The 14,946-nt window shown below is 43.7% G+C and overlaps 1 protein-coding gene across 18 annotated transcripts in view; it reads right to left on the bottom strand.

Moving 5' to 3' along the window:
• Nucleotides 1-240: 240 nt before the first annotated feature.
• LOC110498435 (type II inositol 3,4-bisphosphate 4-phosphatase) overlaps nucleotides 241-14,946 on the bottom strand; it is a 258,204-nt gene continuing 243,498 nt past the window's right edge. For 7 of the 18 annotated variants that reach the window (XM_036933681.2, XM_090187686.1, XM_090187687.1 and 4 more), the window contains 5 exons: nucleotides 13,275-13,415; nucleotides 12,047-12,144; nucleotides 10,814-10,926; nucleotides 9,390-9,544; nucleotides 241-1,366 (listed from right to left, as the gene is read on the bottom strand). In XM_036933681.2, coding sequence (XP_036789576.1) covers nucleotides 1,234-1,366; nucleotides 9,390-9,544; nucleotides 10,814-10,926; nucleotides 12,047-12,144; nucleotides 13,275-13,415 — 640 coding nt within the window. In that variant the 3' untranslated portion in view covers nucleotides 241-1,233. Of the gene's footprint in view, nucleotides 1,367-4,042; nucleotides 4,252-9,389; nucleotides 9,545-10,530; nucleotides 10,927-12,046; nucleotides 12,145-13,274; nucleotides 13,416-14,946 lie in introns of those variants that run through there. The other 11 variants (XM_036933671.2, XM_090187684.1, XM_090187685.1 and 8 more) reach the window with 3 other exon arrangements.

The raw sequence follows: 14,946 nt of genomic DNA, 5'->3' as shown, positions 1-14,946 counted from the left end.
TAATGTAACAACCCCCTTTCTAACCCTGGAGAGTCATTGAATTGGTTGGAAGCCAATATTGTGAAAAAGGGAACTCCCTCAGTAGATCAGTTCCCTATCAGGAAACTGTGAGTACGCGAGCGTGCGTGCGCGTGTTCTTATTTGGACATTCCTGCCTCAGAGAGATCAACATCCATTGCCCTAATAAGATACAGACATTATGAAAAGATGAACACAGATATTAACATCCATCCCAAGCAATTTAATCAAATGTATTTTAATTAAATAAACAGGAATGCAACACATTGCAAAGCGCAAACAAAGATATTTTACATACAGGAAGAGCTTTGGATGCTTTTGAATCCAAGACAGTGACCCTGAATAAAGCATACAAACGGATTAAAAAGGATATCAAAATAAATATGATACAAAGGGTTATGGTTTGGTTTTCAATTGACTGATTGTGGAGGGAAAATAAAGGAAAACAATATTTTTAAACAAAAGTAAAGTTACATATGATAGATATGGCAGTATTTCAACATATTTTGTGAGACACATTACGATTGAGTTATTGTACAAAAAAATATGAGGTGGTCGTAAAAGCAACCATGATTGAGAATGAGAGGAGAACATATTCATGGAATTAAATTATATTTACAGTAAGCTCTCTCAGGCTCCTTAAGGGACAGACAGGTCTCTTATGTAGAAGGCTGAGGGAACACGAACAACAAGCTAAACTTGAAAGTCTGTTCAGCTTTTTCTCGAACTTATAGAACCTCTCAAGGCTTCCTTCAAGCCACGTCTGATGCAAATGAGTTACTGTGTTGACTTTAAGGCATTTCAGAAACGGAGCATGAGAAAGTAGGCTCAATTGGCAAGCAACACGCTTCGCCAATATTACAAACGATGACTCAGCGAAGAAGAAAATGACAAAGGAACGCCTGAACAAGAATTACGGACAAACTTAACTCAGACAAAACAGTGTGTCCCGGCAACGTTGCATAACATGGCCAATATCAGAAACATCTACAACCTTTCATTTATTTTTTACATCTGGACCAGCAGCGCATGGCTATAGACTATTTCTATTGCTACTATATTTACTGCTTGGATTAGATTACGTCGGGAATCATATGGTTTGTTTTTTACACCGGCTGTGTCCTGTTTCCCTACACTTCACTTGCACATGCACACTCCCTGTGGAGGGTGGAGAATCAGGACGTAGCCATCTTAGTTCCTACATATAGGTTGGGTTCAGGAGTCAACCTTCCCATAGGTCCCCTCCGGCGGCCGGTAGATCTTGGGGAATGCCATCAGCTGCAGCATGTTGAAGGCATACTTCCGGCATTTAATATTCTTTTGCACATTCTCAATCCGACATCCCTCCCTGGTTTGGTGGTGTGGCCATGATGACAAAAAGGAGGGAAGAAGAATGAAATGAAATGATGAATAATCTTCTCAAAAAAGGGGGTCTGTGTTTTGATTATGGAAAACAACAACCAACAACTGAGTAACAGACGGACAGATGGGAAGCAGATGACAGACGGCCAACAGTTAAGTATTACACGTAGGACAGCTAAGGTAAGAGACTGTACGTTATTCATAATAAGGGATACATGGAGAAAATCAGACCTCTCTGAAATTAAAATGGATGACCCTAATTTAGTCCAAATATATTTTCACTTGACCCTCCCTGAACGCTTGAAAAAAATGATCCGCCCTCTATCCAAAATAATAATTCAACGTAGTATAGCAGAGAACATGCCTACCTTTCCCCCCCACTCCTAGGACAGACCAGAGCCTTAGATATACAGATTGACAAACCGTTTTTTCACCTCAAGAGTGTTACATGGCAACATTGGGATTTTGATTGCGAGCTGGAAGGTCGTGGGTTCGCAGACCACCATGGACAAGCTTACTCTCCTTATGGCCTCTCAATGGCCATGGAGTTCTTGGTGCAACATGATGCCCGTGCAAATGATTTAAAACTGGGTTTGTCAAACTACGTCTAGGGAGGGACAAACAACCAAAGTCCCAGCAATTCTGCAGCCTAGGCAAGATCAAAATGTGCCCCCTTCTGCCGCAGATAGAGGAAATATTACCAGAAATTCTCATGTGGTCCATTACATGACTATCTAACATTATTTGCCTATATCAGACCATACTATATATATATACAGACTAGAGGGAGGGAGGAAGGGAGATCCAAGATAATTATCCACTAATAAAATCCAAACGAGTTGACAGAATTTGAAAATGATTCACTTGGACATGCTGCCAGGTATGGGATGTGCGCTACTGACTGAGCAGACATGGCTATGGACCGTTCTGTATTTATGGTCCGGATGCATGCAAAAATGTGCCTATTTACATTGACTGGAAATAAATATAGATAGACGTCATTTATTTTATCTTGGCCTGCGAATCGCTTTCTCCAACTGGCTACACTGAGCTATAACACCAAACATCATAGTTTCTAAAATGAAGTACTGCAAGACAGCCTATCTATATTTATTTCCAGTCAATGTAAATAGGCACATTTTTGCATGCATCCGGACCATAAATTCAGAACGGTCCATAGCCATGTAGTCTGTAAACATCCCATACCTGGCAAGTTAAGACTGAGAAATGTTTGTGCACTGTGCCTACACTGTCAGCTGAAATTGCTCCTACACTCTGGGATCATTCCTACATTCTGGGATCATTCCTATTCCCTGGGATCGCTCCTACATTCTGGGATCATTGCTATTCCCTGGGATCGCTCCTACATTCTGGGATCATTCCTATTCCCTGGGATCGCTCCTACATTCTGGGATCATTCCTATTCCCTGGGATCGCTCCTACATTCTGGGATCATTCCTATTCCCTGGGATCGCTCCTACATTCTGGGATCATTCCTACAGTTGCTGTTTTAGAGACTGCTACTGCTATTCTGTCTAACCGCCTATACACACTAACAGCAGTCTAACCGCCTATACACACTAACAGCAGTCTAACCATCTAAACACACTAACAGCAGTCTAACCATCTAAACACACTAACAGCAGTCTAACCGCCTATACACACTAACAGCAGTCTAACGGCCTATACACACTAACAGCAGTCTAACCGCCTATACATACTAACAGCAGTCTAACCGCCTATACACACTAACAGCAGTCTAACGGCCTATACACACTAACAGCAGTCTAACGGAGAGAGAGAAAACAACTGCTTTTGAAGTGTCCTGGAGCATATCACTACTGATTTATACGGCTCTATTTTTCCCGTGCTCATCAGAATCCTACTATGCTCTACTTTAGAGTAGAGGGGGAGATAGTTGGAGTGGGGAAGAAGAGTGAGGGGGTTCCACTTCCACTATTACAGAGGACATAGGAATCGTTGAAGAGATGTAGTACATTACTAAATGTAGAATCTTAGTAAATAAATCACAGTCTCTATGAAGAGGAGGGTCCCTCAACTGACAGGGGTCAACTGGAGGTTATGATAAGAACGTGCCCTCAAGCTGCTTGGAGTTTATACTGGAGTGTGTAACAGTGTGATCGGCTTCAGTTACGCTGTTAGCACTTTGGTACCTGTGCCAGAGCAGCCAACCAGAACGCAATGCTAGCTCTCAGAACGTTAGTTCTCGGTCATTGACATGAAGAGATAACTGTTTATCTCCAGTCCTTCTGATAGTATTATATGGCCAATGCTTTAGGTAGGGGAGAAAAACGCCTCCAGGGTTCAACAGAATGGTATCTGTGAAAATAGAGAAAGTACGGGAGAAAAACGCCTCCAGGGTTCAACAGAATGGTATCTGTGAAAATAGAGAAAGCTAATATGTCTTAGCGGAGAGAATTTATTTTCTTAATCCCTTACATTCTAAATCGATTCCATCCTATCCTCAAGCCTGCTAGTCGGATTAACAGTCGAAAGCTTGTGTTTGATTGTACAAATTAAATCATGTATCCACCCAATTACCCTTTCAAAGCAAAATCAATGAAATCACACAAATTCCAGACTCCCTCCCTCCCAAAAAACAAGCTGCACAGACAAAAATCACCACCCGACGCACACAAGGTTAGTACATGGCATCGTCAGCAACTTTATTGATATTTTGCAAGCAGAAAAACAAGACTTAAAATTAACCACACGACCAGCAGGTGTGAGCTGACAAGCAGTAGGGCGATGGGGTAGAAGTGTCGCGAGGCCGGCTTGTTCTCCGCTACAGAGCACGCCGCCTCGGGGTCCGAATCCCACTGACACACTACTTCTCCCTGGGTGAGCCGACTGCAGGGCGCAGGGGCGAGGGGCGAGGTGGAGGAGGTGAGACAGAGAATAGACAGAAAGAACCGGTGGGTTAGTAAAGGAGAGACCCCTGACATGGGCCAAAGACAACCAGCAAGCACGGCATGAATGGATGAATGGGTAAATGGAAAGATGAATGGATGAATGGGCAAATGGAAAGATGAATGGATGAATGGGTAAATGGAAAGATGAATGGATGAATGGGTAAATGGAAAGATGAATGGAAGAGCGTAAGAGTATGAAGGGAGCGAGTAGAGGCAGGCAAGATCATTTATGTGGATCTCTCCTCTTTCAATTATTTACTTGAAAATGATTTGGACAAAGCTTTGGATGCGTTCTGTTGCACCTGTTGATTTCATGTAGCCAACAGAAAGGGACATTAAAGATCTCGACCCAAAACTTAAGGAAATGTGATAAGCCTTAGCCCCACATATCCAGAACAAGCCATGGTGAAACCAGACCGTTGTGCAGTTAGAATGTACACTTGGGTTCAGACTATGTCAATATGTCAACATACATGTTGGATAAAATAAGGGAACAGTGTCAGTATTGACAGAGAGATAGTCAAGCTTCATGAACATTTTATATTTATTTAACTAGGCAAGTCAGTTAAGAACAAATTCTTATTTACAATGACAGCCTAGGAACAGTGGGTTAACTGCCTTCTTCAGGGGCAGAAGCACCTGCAAGTTCCCGGACATTTCTGGGGGGAATGGCCCTAGCCCTCACCCTCCGATCCAATAGGTCCCAGACATGCTCAATAGGATTGAGATCCGGGCTCTTGACTGGCCATGGCCTGTCTTGCAGGAAATCAAGCACAGAAGGAAGGGTATGGCTGGAGGCATTGTCATGCTGGAGGGTCATGTCAGGATGAGCCTGCAGGAAGGGTACCACATGAGGGAGGAGGATGTCTTCCCTGTAATGTACAGCATTGAGATTGCCTGAAATGACAACAAGCTCAGTCCGATGATGCTGTGACACACGGCCCCAGACCATGACGGAACCTCCACCTCCAAATTGACCCCGCTCCAGAGTACAGGCCTCGGAGTAACGCTCATTCCTTTGACGATAAAAGCGAATCCGACCATCACCCCTGGTGAGACAAAAACGCGACTCGTCAGTGAAGAGCACTTTTTGCCAATCCTGTCTGGTCCAGCGACGGGGGCTTTGTGCCCGTAGGCAATGTTGATGCCGGTGATGTCTGGTGAGGACCTGCCTTACAACAGGCCTACAAGCCCTCAGTCCAGCCTCTCTCAGCCTATTGCGGACAGTCTGAGCACTGATGGAGGGGTGGGCGTTCCTGGTGTAACTCGGGCAGTTGTTGCCATCCTGTACCGCAGGTGTGATGTTAAGATGTACCGATCCTGTGCAGGTGTTGTTACACGTGTTCTGTCACTGCGAGGATGATCAGCTGTCCGTCCTGCCTCCCTGTAGCGCTGTCTTAGGCGTCTCACAGTACGGACATTGCAATTTATTGCCCTGGCCACATCTGCAGTCCTCATGCCTCCTTGCAGCATGCTTAAAGCACGTTCACACAGATGGGCAGGGACCCTGGGCATCTTTATTTTGGTGTTTTTCAGTGTCAGTAGAAAGTCCTCTTTAGTGTCCTAAGTTTTCATAACTGTGACCTTAATTGCCTACCGTCTGTAAGCTGTTAGTGTCTTAACGTCCGTTCCACAGGTGCATGTTAATTAATTGTTTATGGGTCATTGAAAAAGCATGTTTAAACCCTTTACAATGAAGATCTGTGAAGTTATTTGGATTTTTACGAATGATCTTTGAAAGATAGGGACCTGAAAAAGGGACGTTTCTTTTTTTGCTGAGTTTAGTAACTCTGATGTTTTCGATTATTTGTAGTCACATAGTCTCTAATGATGATGACATTTTATAGCCGTAGGCTTGTTGTAGAGCCGGTTTATTCTTGGACCGCTCCAAAGCCACAACACTGTCTAACCATAACCGGTTCTACAAGCCTCATAACGACCCTCGACATTATCAAAGCACTCCTTTTTCTCCAAACATACACCAGTTTTATCTAACAGTGTTTTAGAAATGACTTAGTTCTCTCAGACTCTTTAGTGATCATCTGAGCTGTATCTTTGTTGCCCTTGTAACATTTGTCGTTCTGCCCCTGAGCAAGGCAGTTAACCCACTGTTCCCCGGGTGCTGAAGACGTGGATGTCGATTAAGGCAGGCCCCCCGCAACTCTCTGATTCAGAGCGGTTGGGTTAAATGCGAAAGACACATTTCAGTTGAATACATTCAGTTGGACAACTGACTAGGTATCCCCCTTAGACGTGTGAACACACAGTGAATGCAGTTGCACACAGTGGGTGTGATAGCATTTCTGCAAGCAAAAAGACTGCCATTTGACTTCCTCAGATATTTGATCCACACTTTTTTACTCATGGGAATATCACTAACTAGCCACATTCAACTGACCATTTACATTATGTGGTGCACAGTATACAGGCTATTCTGACAAAACGATGTTGAAAGAAAGATCCATCATACTTAATTATCTCTATTTCTTGAACTGCATTGCTGGTTAAGGACTTGTAAGTAAGCATTTCACGGTAAAGTCTACACCTGCTATATTCGGCACATGTGACAAATCAAATTTGATTTGATATTTACAGCTGCTCAGTACTAAAACGTATTTACTGAAGATTGATAGTTACCGGTCCAACTTTGCATAGACAGGTCAAGCCTACAGCTATCTTCCAGTGTCACTCTTTCTGAACCATCTTGACACTGGAACACATGGGAAAGCATATCCATTCTCAAGCTCTGATAATCACTCTTTGTTTGAGGTTGAATTTCATTAAATCCATTCGAGGGCAAAGTGCTGAAATTCTACAGTTGGTGCACAGATGAAACAAAGATTCCTTAGATACTCAAGCACCCAGAAACTCTTGTCAAGTTGCCCATCAAATCTGGGAAAGAATAGCTTGTATAAATTAAAGATGTCTATGAAGTCTATTCCAAGTGGGATGTGTTTTGTGTATAGTACAAGCAACCACTTTGTCTTTACCACATACCAAATGTTTTCTTTCATTATTTATGACAAAACCGCTAACTAGTCAAATATAATTGACTGTTAAGACACAGTACCAGTCAAAAGTTTGGACACACCTGCTCATTCAAGGGTTTTTCTTTATTTTTACTATTCTATACTATCTTTACAGTCAATTGTATTTGGCTAGTGAAGACATCAAAACTATGAAATAACACATATGGAATCATGTAGTAACCAAAAAAAGTGTTAAACAAATCAAAATATATTTTATATTTGAGATTCTTCAAAGTAGCCACCCTTTGCCTTGATGACAGTTTTGCACACTCTTGGCATTCTCTCAACCAGCTTCACCTGGAATGTTTTTCCAACAGTCGAAGGAGTTCGCACTTTTGCTGGGTATTTGTTGGCTGCTTTTCCTTCACTCTGCGGTCCAACTCTCCTTCAAGACTGTTGGAAAAACATTCCAGGTGAAGCTGGTTGAGAGAATGCCAAGAGAGTGCAAAGAGAGAATCAAAGGTTACTACTTGATTCCATATGTGTTATTTCATAGTTGTCTTCACTAGCCAAATACAATTGACTGTTAAGATAGTTGTGGTGGGCCTCCCGAGTGGCGCAGTGGTCTAAGGCACTGCATCGCAGTGCTAGCTGTGCCACTAGAGATCCTGGTTCAAGTCCAGGCTCTGTCGCAGCCGGACACGACCGGGAGACCCATGGGGCGGTGCACAATTGGCCCAGCGTCGTCCGGGTTAGGGGAGGGTTTGGCCAGCAGGGATGTTTTTGTCCCATCGCGCACTAGCAACTCCTGAGGCTTTTTTCTGCGCAGTGCACGCCGACACGGTCGCCAGGTGTATGGTGTTTCCTCCGACACATTGGTGCGGCTTGCTTCCAGCTTAAGCAGTGTAGCTTCGCTGGGTTGTGTTTCGGAGGACGCACAGCTCTCGACCTTCGCCTCTCCTGAGTACGTACGGAAGTTGCAGCGATGGGACAAGACTGTAACTACCAATTGGATACCACAAAATTGGGGAGAAAAAGGGGTATAATTAAATAAATAAATATAAAAAAAGATGGTTGTGGTGATCATGTGTTCTTCTGCCAAACTTCTCTGTTGACAGAATTGTACGCTCTCATCTCTAGGTCACATGGTTGAGGGCTTCTGACATCACGAGGACAGACAGTAGAGAGGGTGATTATGGGAATGTGCCTGGGTGACATCATGATGCACCATCAAATGCTGTAGAAATGCTATATTAGGTTATCACTGATGTCACAACATTGGATAGGTGACAACATGGGTTCCTTTAGATACAGCACTATAGCTTTCACCCACCCAGTCACATCAGATCAGTGATTTCTTTGAGAGAAGGAAGGGAGGGAATGACACATTTCTAAAGTATTCAAGCAGGGCCCATGCCAAGCTACGACGTGGCTCTGATGTGAACTTTGACCAAGTCAGATGGGATGAGGCAGGCTATCAGGGCGGGGGCGTGGCTTCTGATACCAACTAGGGGTGGTGAAATGGCTGGTGCCAGTGAACAGTGTGATAGACATGCTGCTGCGTGTTTGCGCATGCCACTGAGCTCCATAGCCAGTTGGCAGCCACAGATCTATCAGCAGGATGTTTGCCACTTCCTCTGTCCTTTCAAACATTAGTTACTTTTCACAATGAGGGAATATTGGCATATGTAGAGCCTGGAGTTTTCCCCAGTGAGGTTGGTTACTTAGTCAGGAAAGACTCCTGGAGCTTATTATAATTAGGACCAGGAGTTTTCCTGGCCAGGTTACGCAATCAACTTCAGGGCCCAGAGACATAAAGGGGAATCTCAAAAGTCCGTCTCTGATTCCTTCGGTAGACCTCCTCCCATTCACTCACCACCACGACCACCTCAAAACATTAGAGGGAAGTGATGCAAGCAGCAGTGGAGCAGATTAGAGGTTCCTGTCCTCAGATTTCCCCTTCAATGCTCCCTTCCCACTCCATTCCTTCCTTTTGAGAATGAGGCAAGGAGAGAAAACGCGAGGAGAGAGAACGCGAGGAGCCCTACTATAAATCAGGAAATAACTTTAAAGACCTCTCCCCCAAAGTTGAGTTTCTCTCTCTCACCTCCGCATGCAGTCCAGGGCTCGTATGAAGTAATCCTTGTTGAGCTGGTGCTCGTCTCTCAGCAGGGCACACTGCTCCAGGGTTACAGACATCGACGTCCTGTCTTTGGCACTTTTACAGCTGGTGAACCTGATCCCGTTCAGCCGTCGGCAGATCTGGACCAAGGGAGAAGCAGAAAAAAAACACCTCAATAACGTAAACAAAAACAAACTATTTTAAACATAATGCATAACTGAAAACTACTCTGACTGTGAGGTAGAATTGGGAAGAAAAGTACCCTGGAAACTCCACTGGGAATTCAATGAAAACATGTTTTTGTTCTTATGAAAATAATTTTCACTTCGAAAGTGAAAGCATTCTATGCAGATGCTTACAGTGGGGCAAAAAAGTATTTAGTCAGCCACCAATTGTGCAAGTTCTCCCACTTAAAAAGATGAGAGAGGCCTGTAATTTTCATCATAGGTACACTTCAACAATGACAGACAAAATGAGAAAATAAAATCCAGAAAATCACATTGTAGGACTTTTAATGAATTTATTTGCAAATTCTCACCCCGTGGGGTCAAAATGATCACAAGAACGGTGAGCAAAAATCTCAGAACTACACAGGGGGACCTAGTGAATGACCTGCTGAGAGCTGGGACCAAAGTAACAAAGCCTACCATCAGTAACACACTACGCCGCCAGGCCTTCAAATCCTTTCTCATTTTGTCTGTCATAGTTGAAGTGTACCTATGATGAAAATTACAGGCCTCTCATCTTTTTAAGTGGGAGAACTTGCACAATTGGTGGCTGACTAAATACTTTTTTGCCCCACTGTATATGATGTTTCCCAGACTTCCTTTTCAGGCGCAGCTAATTCCTTTTCAGGCTCAGCTAATTCCAGAGACCAGGGAGGGAAAGAGAAGGATGCTCATACTTACAACCAGAAGAGATCTGCTTTCATTTTCCAAAGACTGTCTGAAGTCTTTGGAAACACCAGAGGAATAATTAGCCGGAAAGGAATGTGTGTGTTCAACCTTTACTCCTTTATCAATAGTGTTATTAATCATGTGTGTGTGGGGTTCCGGATTGGTTTGGCTGGATACAGTATATGATAGAAATCGGTCAAGTGTAGCTTCCATTGCTGCTCTATGCCTACCTATGTGATTAGGTAATCGGATGCCCATTCTCTGGGAGATTTCCCCTAAATCCTCAGGGTTATTTGGAGCCTTGCATGGTCTTCAGCCAGATGTCGAATATGCTTATGAAGTCTTCATTGTAGCAGGTGCATTGTATTCACAAGTTCAAAACCTCTCCTCAGGGCACCAACGTATCAACCTCCATATGTAGGGACATTAGCAGGCTGACAAGTTTGCATGAATGACGTCAAGCCAGACATATAAGAATGGATCCACTTGTTATATATCTTATTCTATCCTCACCGTTCCAGCGAGCCACAGTATCTCCACATTCTTTCTCTTCTTCGTCACTACATTCTGGCCCAGGGTTCCGAGTAAATCTTTCAAGTCCATCTGCGTTTGAAAACATGGCAGACCTGTGAAAGGAAACGAAACGCGAGTTGGCTTTGGTCGGTTCATTTGGCTGCTCGACAGCGCTGTAACAGGAAGGAGTTGTGTGTGTGTGTGTGTGTGTGTGTGTGTGTGTGTGTGTGTGTGTGTGTGTGTGTGTGTGTGTGTGTGTGTGTGTGTGAGTGTGAGTGTGTGTGTGTGTGTGTTCATGCGACAGGAAGGATGCAGGTATTGAAAATATACGGTACACTGACAACGAGAATGAGGGTATCTATGGAAACTACTACAAACGTAGATCTCTGTTGTCGTGTATCTGTCTGCAAATCTGACCCACATGGGTGTATTTTACAGGAGCTGAATCGATGGTAGACGGGAAATAATGGTGTGTGTGTGTGTGTGTTGGACTGTAAAATAAAGACACATTGTATCTTATGTCTGTAATAAAACTACACTGAGTGTACAAAACATTATGCTCTTTCCATGACATAGACTGACCAGGTGAATCCAGGTGAAAGCTATGATCCCTTATTGATGTTACTTGTTAAATCCACTTCAATCAGTGTAGATGAAGGGGAGGAGACAGGTTAAAGAAGGATTTCTAAGCCTTGAGACAATTGAGACATGGATTGTGTTTGTGTGCCATTCAGAGGGTGAATGGGCAAGACAAAATATTGAAGTGCCTTTGAACGGGGGATGGAATTATGTGCCAGGCGCACCGGTTTGTGTCAAGAACTGGAAGGTTTCAACAGTTTCCAGTGTGTATTAAGAATGGTCCACCACCCAAAGGACATCCAGCCAACTTGACAACTGTGGGAAGCATTGGAGTCAACATGAGCCAGCATCCCTGAGGAACGCTTTCGACACCTTGTAGAGTCCATGCCCGACGAATTGAAGCTGTTCTGAGGGCAAAAGGCAGGGAGTGCAATTCAATATTAGGAAGATGTTCTTAATGCTTTGTACACTCAGTGCATGTTGCTTATATACAAATGGGCATGGATCGTTACAATATACAGAACTAATTTTCTTCTGTGGGATGAAGTCAATATGTGTTCTATAAAAAAGCAAGATGGATACTATTGCATGATGATTGATGACATTTCTATACTTCTGATGTTTTGATGTGCATGTGGCAGTTGATGCACTTACATTCTGATGGCACCTTATCGCTTAGTGATTTGTAATAACTGTCTAAAATCTCAAAGTTCCTCTGGTTTATCCTCTCTTGCAAAGAGATGTCTCCGAATCTGTACAGGGAGATTGAGAACATGAAAGGACAAGTTAATCTGTACAGGGAGAAAGAGAACATGAAAGGACAAGTTAATCTGTACAGGGAGAAAGAGAACATGAAAGGACAAGTTAATCTGTACAGGGAGAATGAGAACATGAAAGGACAAGTTAATCTGTACAGGGAGAAAGAGAACATGAAAGGACAAGTTAATCTGTACAGGGAGAAAGAGAACATGAAAGGACAAGTTAATCTGTACAGGGAGAATGAGAACATGAAAGGACAAGTTAATCTGTACAGGGAGAAAGAGAACAAGTCTACAGTAAACTTGTTGTCCCCAATGAATGACAGAGCGCTCCTTCTTATGTCAGTTAGTGACAATTATTGCATAATTTCATTTTAAGTACCGAAATGATATAGGTTGTTATGGGAGATATGCTTGTTCAAAGTTTGGTAGGGGATAAAAGTCTAATTAGCAGAAAAACCAATGGGCGGAGTTTATAGGTCCTTATGAGAAACTTGTTGGTCATGAGAGCCTGCATATATGAATCACATATGAGACATGCTTGTGCAATTTGGAATGTCAGTTGATTACTATAGCACCCCCCGTTACGGCAATCAGTGTGATTTTGTAAATGCCGGATCTCTATGGCATGGCGCATCATTCACCCAAGTATGAGATATCACAGACTTGGGTGAAAGTTACGGGTCAGTGAGACTGATCGTGTGACTTAGGTCTGGCAGTCTTGAAATGATTGCAATACATTACCACTAACACAGTTTCTTTCTGAATGTGAGCCTAACATCATGGCCACAATATCCTGTCTCAAACCAGGCTTACTGGCTGGATAGAAACAATCCTATTCGATGCTCCAAAGGCGATAACATTACACTGGGTGACAATGACCTTGGGAGCATGATGGGAAATGACTATAGACAACATTATCTCATCCAAAACAAATGTTTTTTCTCCCATAGTGTGTAACAGAAGAAACTGAGGGATCGGGGAAAAAAGGCTGGTTGACTGAACTTCTACTACAGTCAAAATGTCACTTAATCATGAACTGATGTCAATGGGAGAATAAGTGAACATTTGTAACTAAAGTGGAAGATATGATTCACCCGTAAAAGAGAAAAGTGTTCCGGTACCTGTCTGCTATTGTCTGCTGTTCGTTGATTCCCACGTTGAAGAGCACCGGGTAAACCTGCAACGCCTTGCCCTCTTTGATCTCATGGGGTAACGTCTGGAAGGCCAGCCGTGGTAATGGCACTTCTACAGTATAATGGTCGCTAGAGGGAGGTAGGCGGGAGGGAGAGAGGGAAGGAGAGAGGGATAGGAAGGGAGAATGGGAGGAGGGGAAAGAGAGAGAGTTGGAGGTACGAAGGAAGGAAGGAAGGAAGGAAGGAAGGAAGGAAGGAAGGAAGGAAGGAAGGAAGGAAGGAAGGAAGAAAGGAAGGAAGGAAGGAAGGAAGGGTGAAAGAGAAAGTGTAAACAGAGATTTGATATGCGTGGACACCAAGACATCACATACCAACTTTGAAGCACTTCTCACCCATTCTTTTAACACTTCAAATCTGAGCACAAGCCTGAACAGAGGCTTGGTGGAGTCTGAAGTTACAGTAAGTAGGATGGTGTGATGTCCACACAACTTTCACTGGGCCTTGACATGGTACTGATTGGTCTGATAGTATTACATTACTATTTATTACCCATCTGACAGGTTTACTGGTTAACAGCACACGTCAGCATTGAGACAAATGTGTTGCTACTCCCGTTACTGAGATACAGGATCAGTTGTTTAAACAAACACAGTCAGGCTTCAGTGGGATATTTCCAAATAATGATACGAGCCACGACCAATCAAATACAGGTGTTTTATTATTACAATCGACTTGAAGTAGATTAGCCTGGATAACAGGAAATGGCTCACTGTAAGTCATGTGGAAGCTAACCTATTCATTATTGTCAGATGGAAAATAAATGTTTTTAAGGACTTTTCAACCCTGTCTACTGCTTTTGGAATAATTAGACTACCATCTACACCACCTCAATCAGTAGGTAGAATTGGTGGAATAGAATAACTAAAGTCTCATGTAATTGGTCAGCTGCTCGATTAAGTTCTGGGTCCAAACGTGTTAAGAGAAGAGATGCTAGAACGAGGAGCGGAACCAGAACGAGGAGCTCCACCCTGTCTTTTTGCAAGTTACAGGCCAAATGTGCCCTCCCCTTTCTTTTTTTCTCTCCCCAATTTCGTGGTATCCAATTGGTAGTAGTAACAGACTTGTCTCATCGCTGCATTCCCGTACGGACTTGGGAGAGGCGAAGGTCGAGAGCCATGCGTCCTCCGAAACACAACGCAACCAAGCCGTACTGCTTCTTGACACAGTGCACATCCAACCCGGAAGCCACCAATGTGTCGGAGGAAACACCGTACACCTGGCGACCTGGCGACCTGGTCAGCGTGCACTGCGCCCGGCCCACCACAGGAGTCGCTAGTGCACAATGAGACAAGGATATCCCTGCCGGCCAAACCCTCCCTAACGACGCTGGGCCAATTTTGCGCCGCCCCATGGGCCTCCCGGTCGCGTCCGGCTGCGACAGAGCCTGGGCTCAAACCCAGAATCTCTGGTGGCACAGCTACTACTGCACCAGTAGTCTAAGGACTACTTAGACGCACTCCACTTTCTAAATTTGAAAGATGCTAACACCTGCGAAATTGTGATTTTCCAAATGACCAGTGACGAAAAACTCAAACACAGCAACTACTGCTACTACATTATCCCACCCATCCCATTTCTTCCCGACAGATTACACGGTACC

This window comes from Oncorhynchus mykiss, chromosome 10, assembly GCF_057628025.1.
Source record: "Oncorhynchus mykiss isolate SJ-2025 chromosome 10, ASM5762802v1, whole genome shotgun sequence".
Lineage (NCBI taxonomy): Eukaryota > Metazoa > Chordata > Actinopteri > Salmoniformes > Salmonidae > Oncorhynchus > Oncorhynchus mykiss.
The sequence above is the reverse complement of the archived record's forward strand: the minus strand, read 5'-3'. Positions and strand labels throughout refer to the sequence as shown.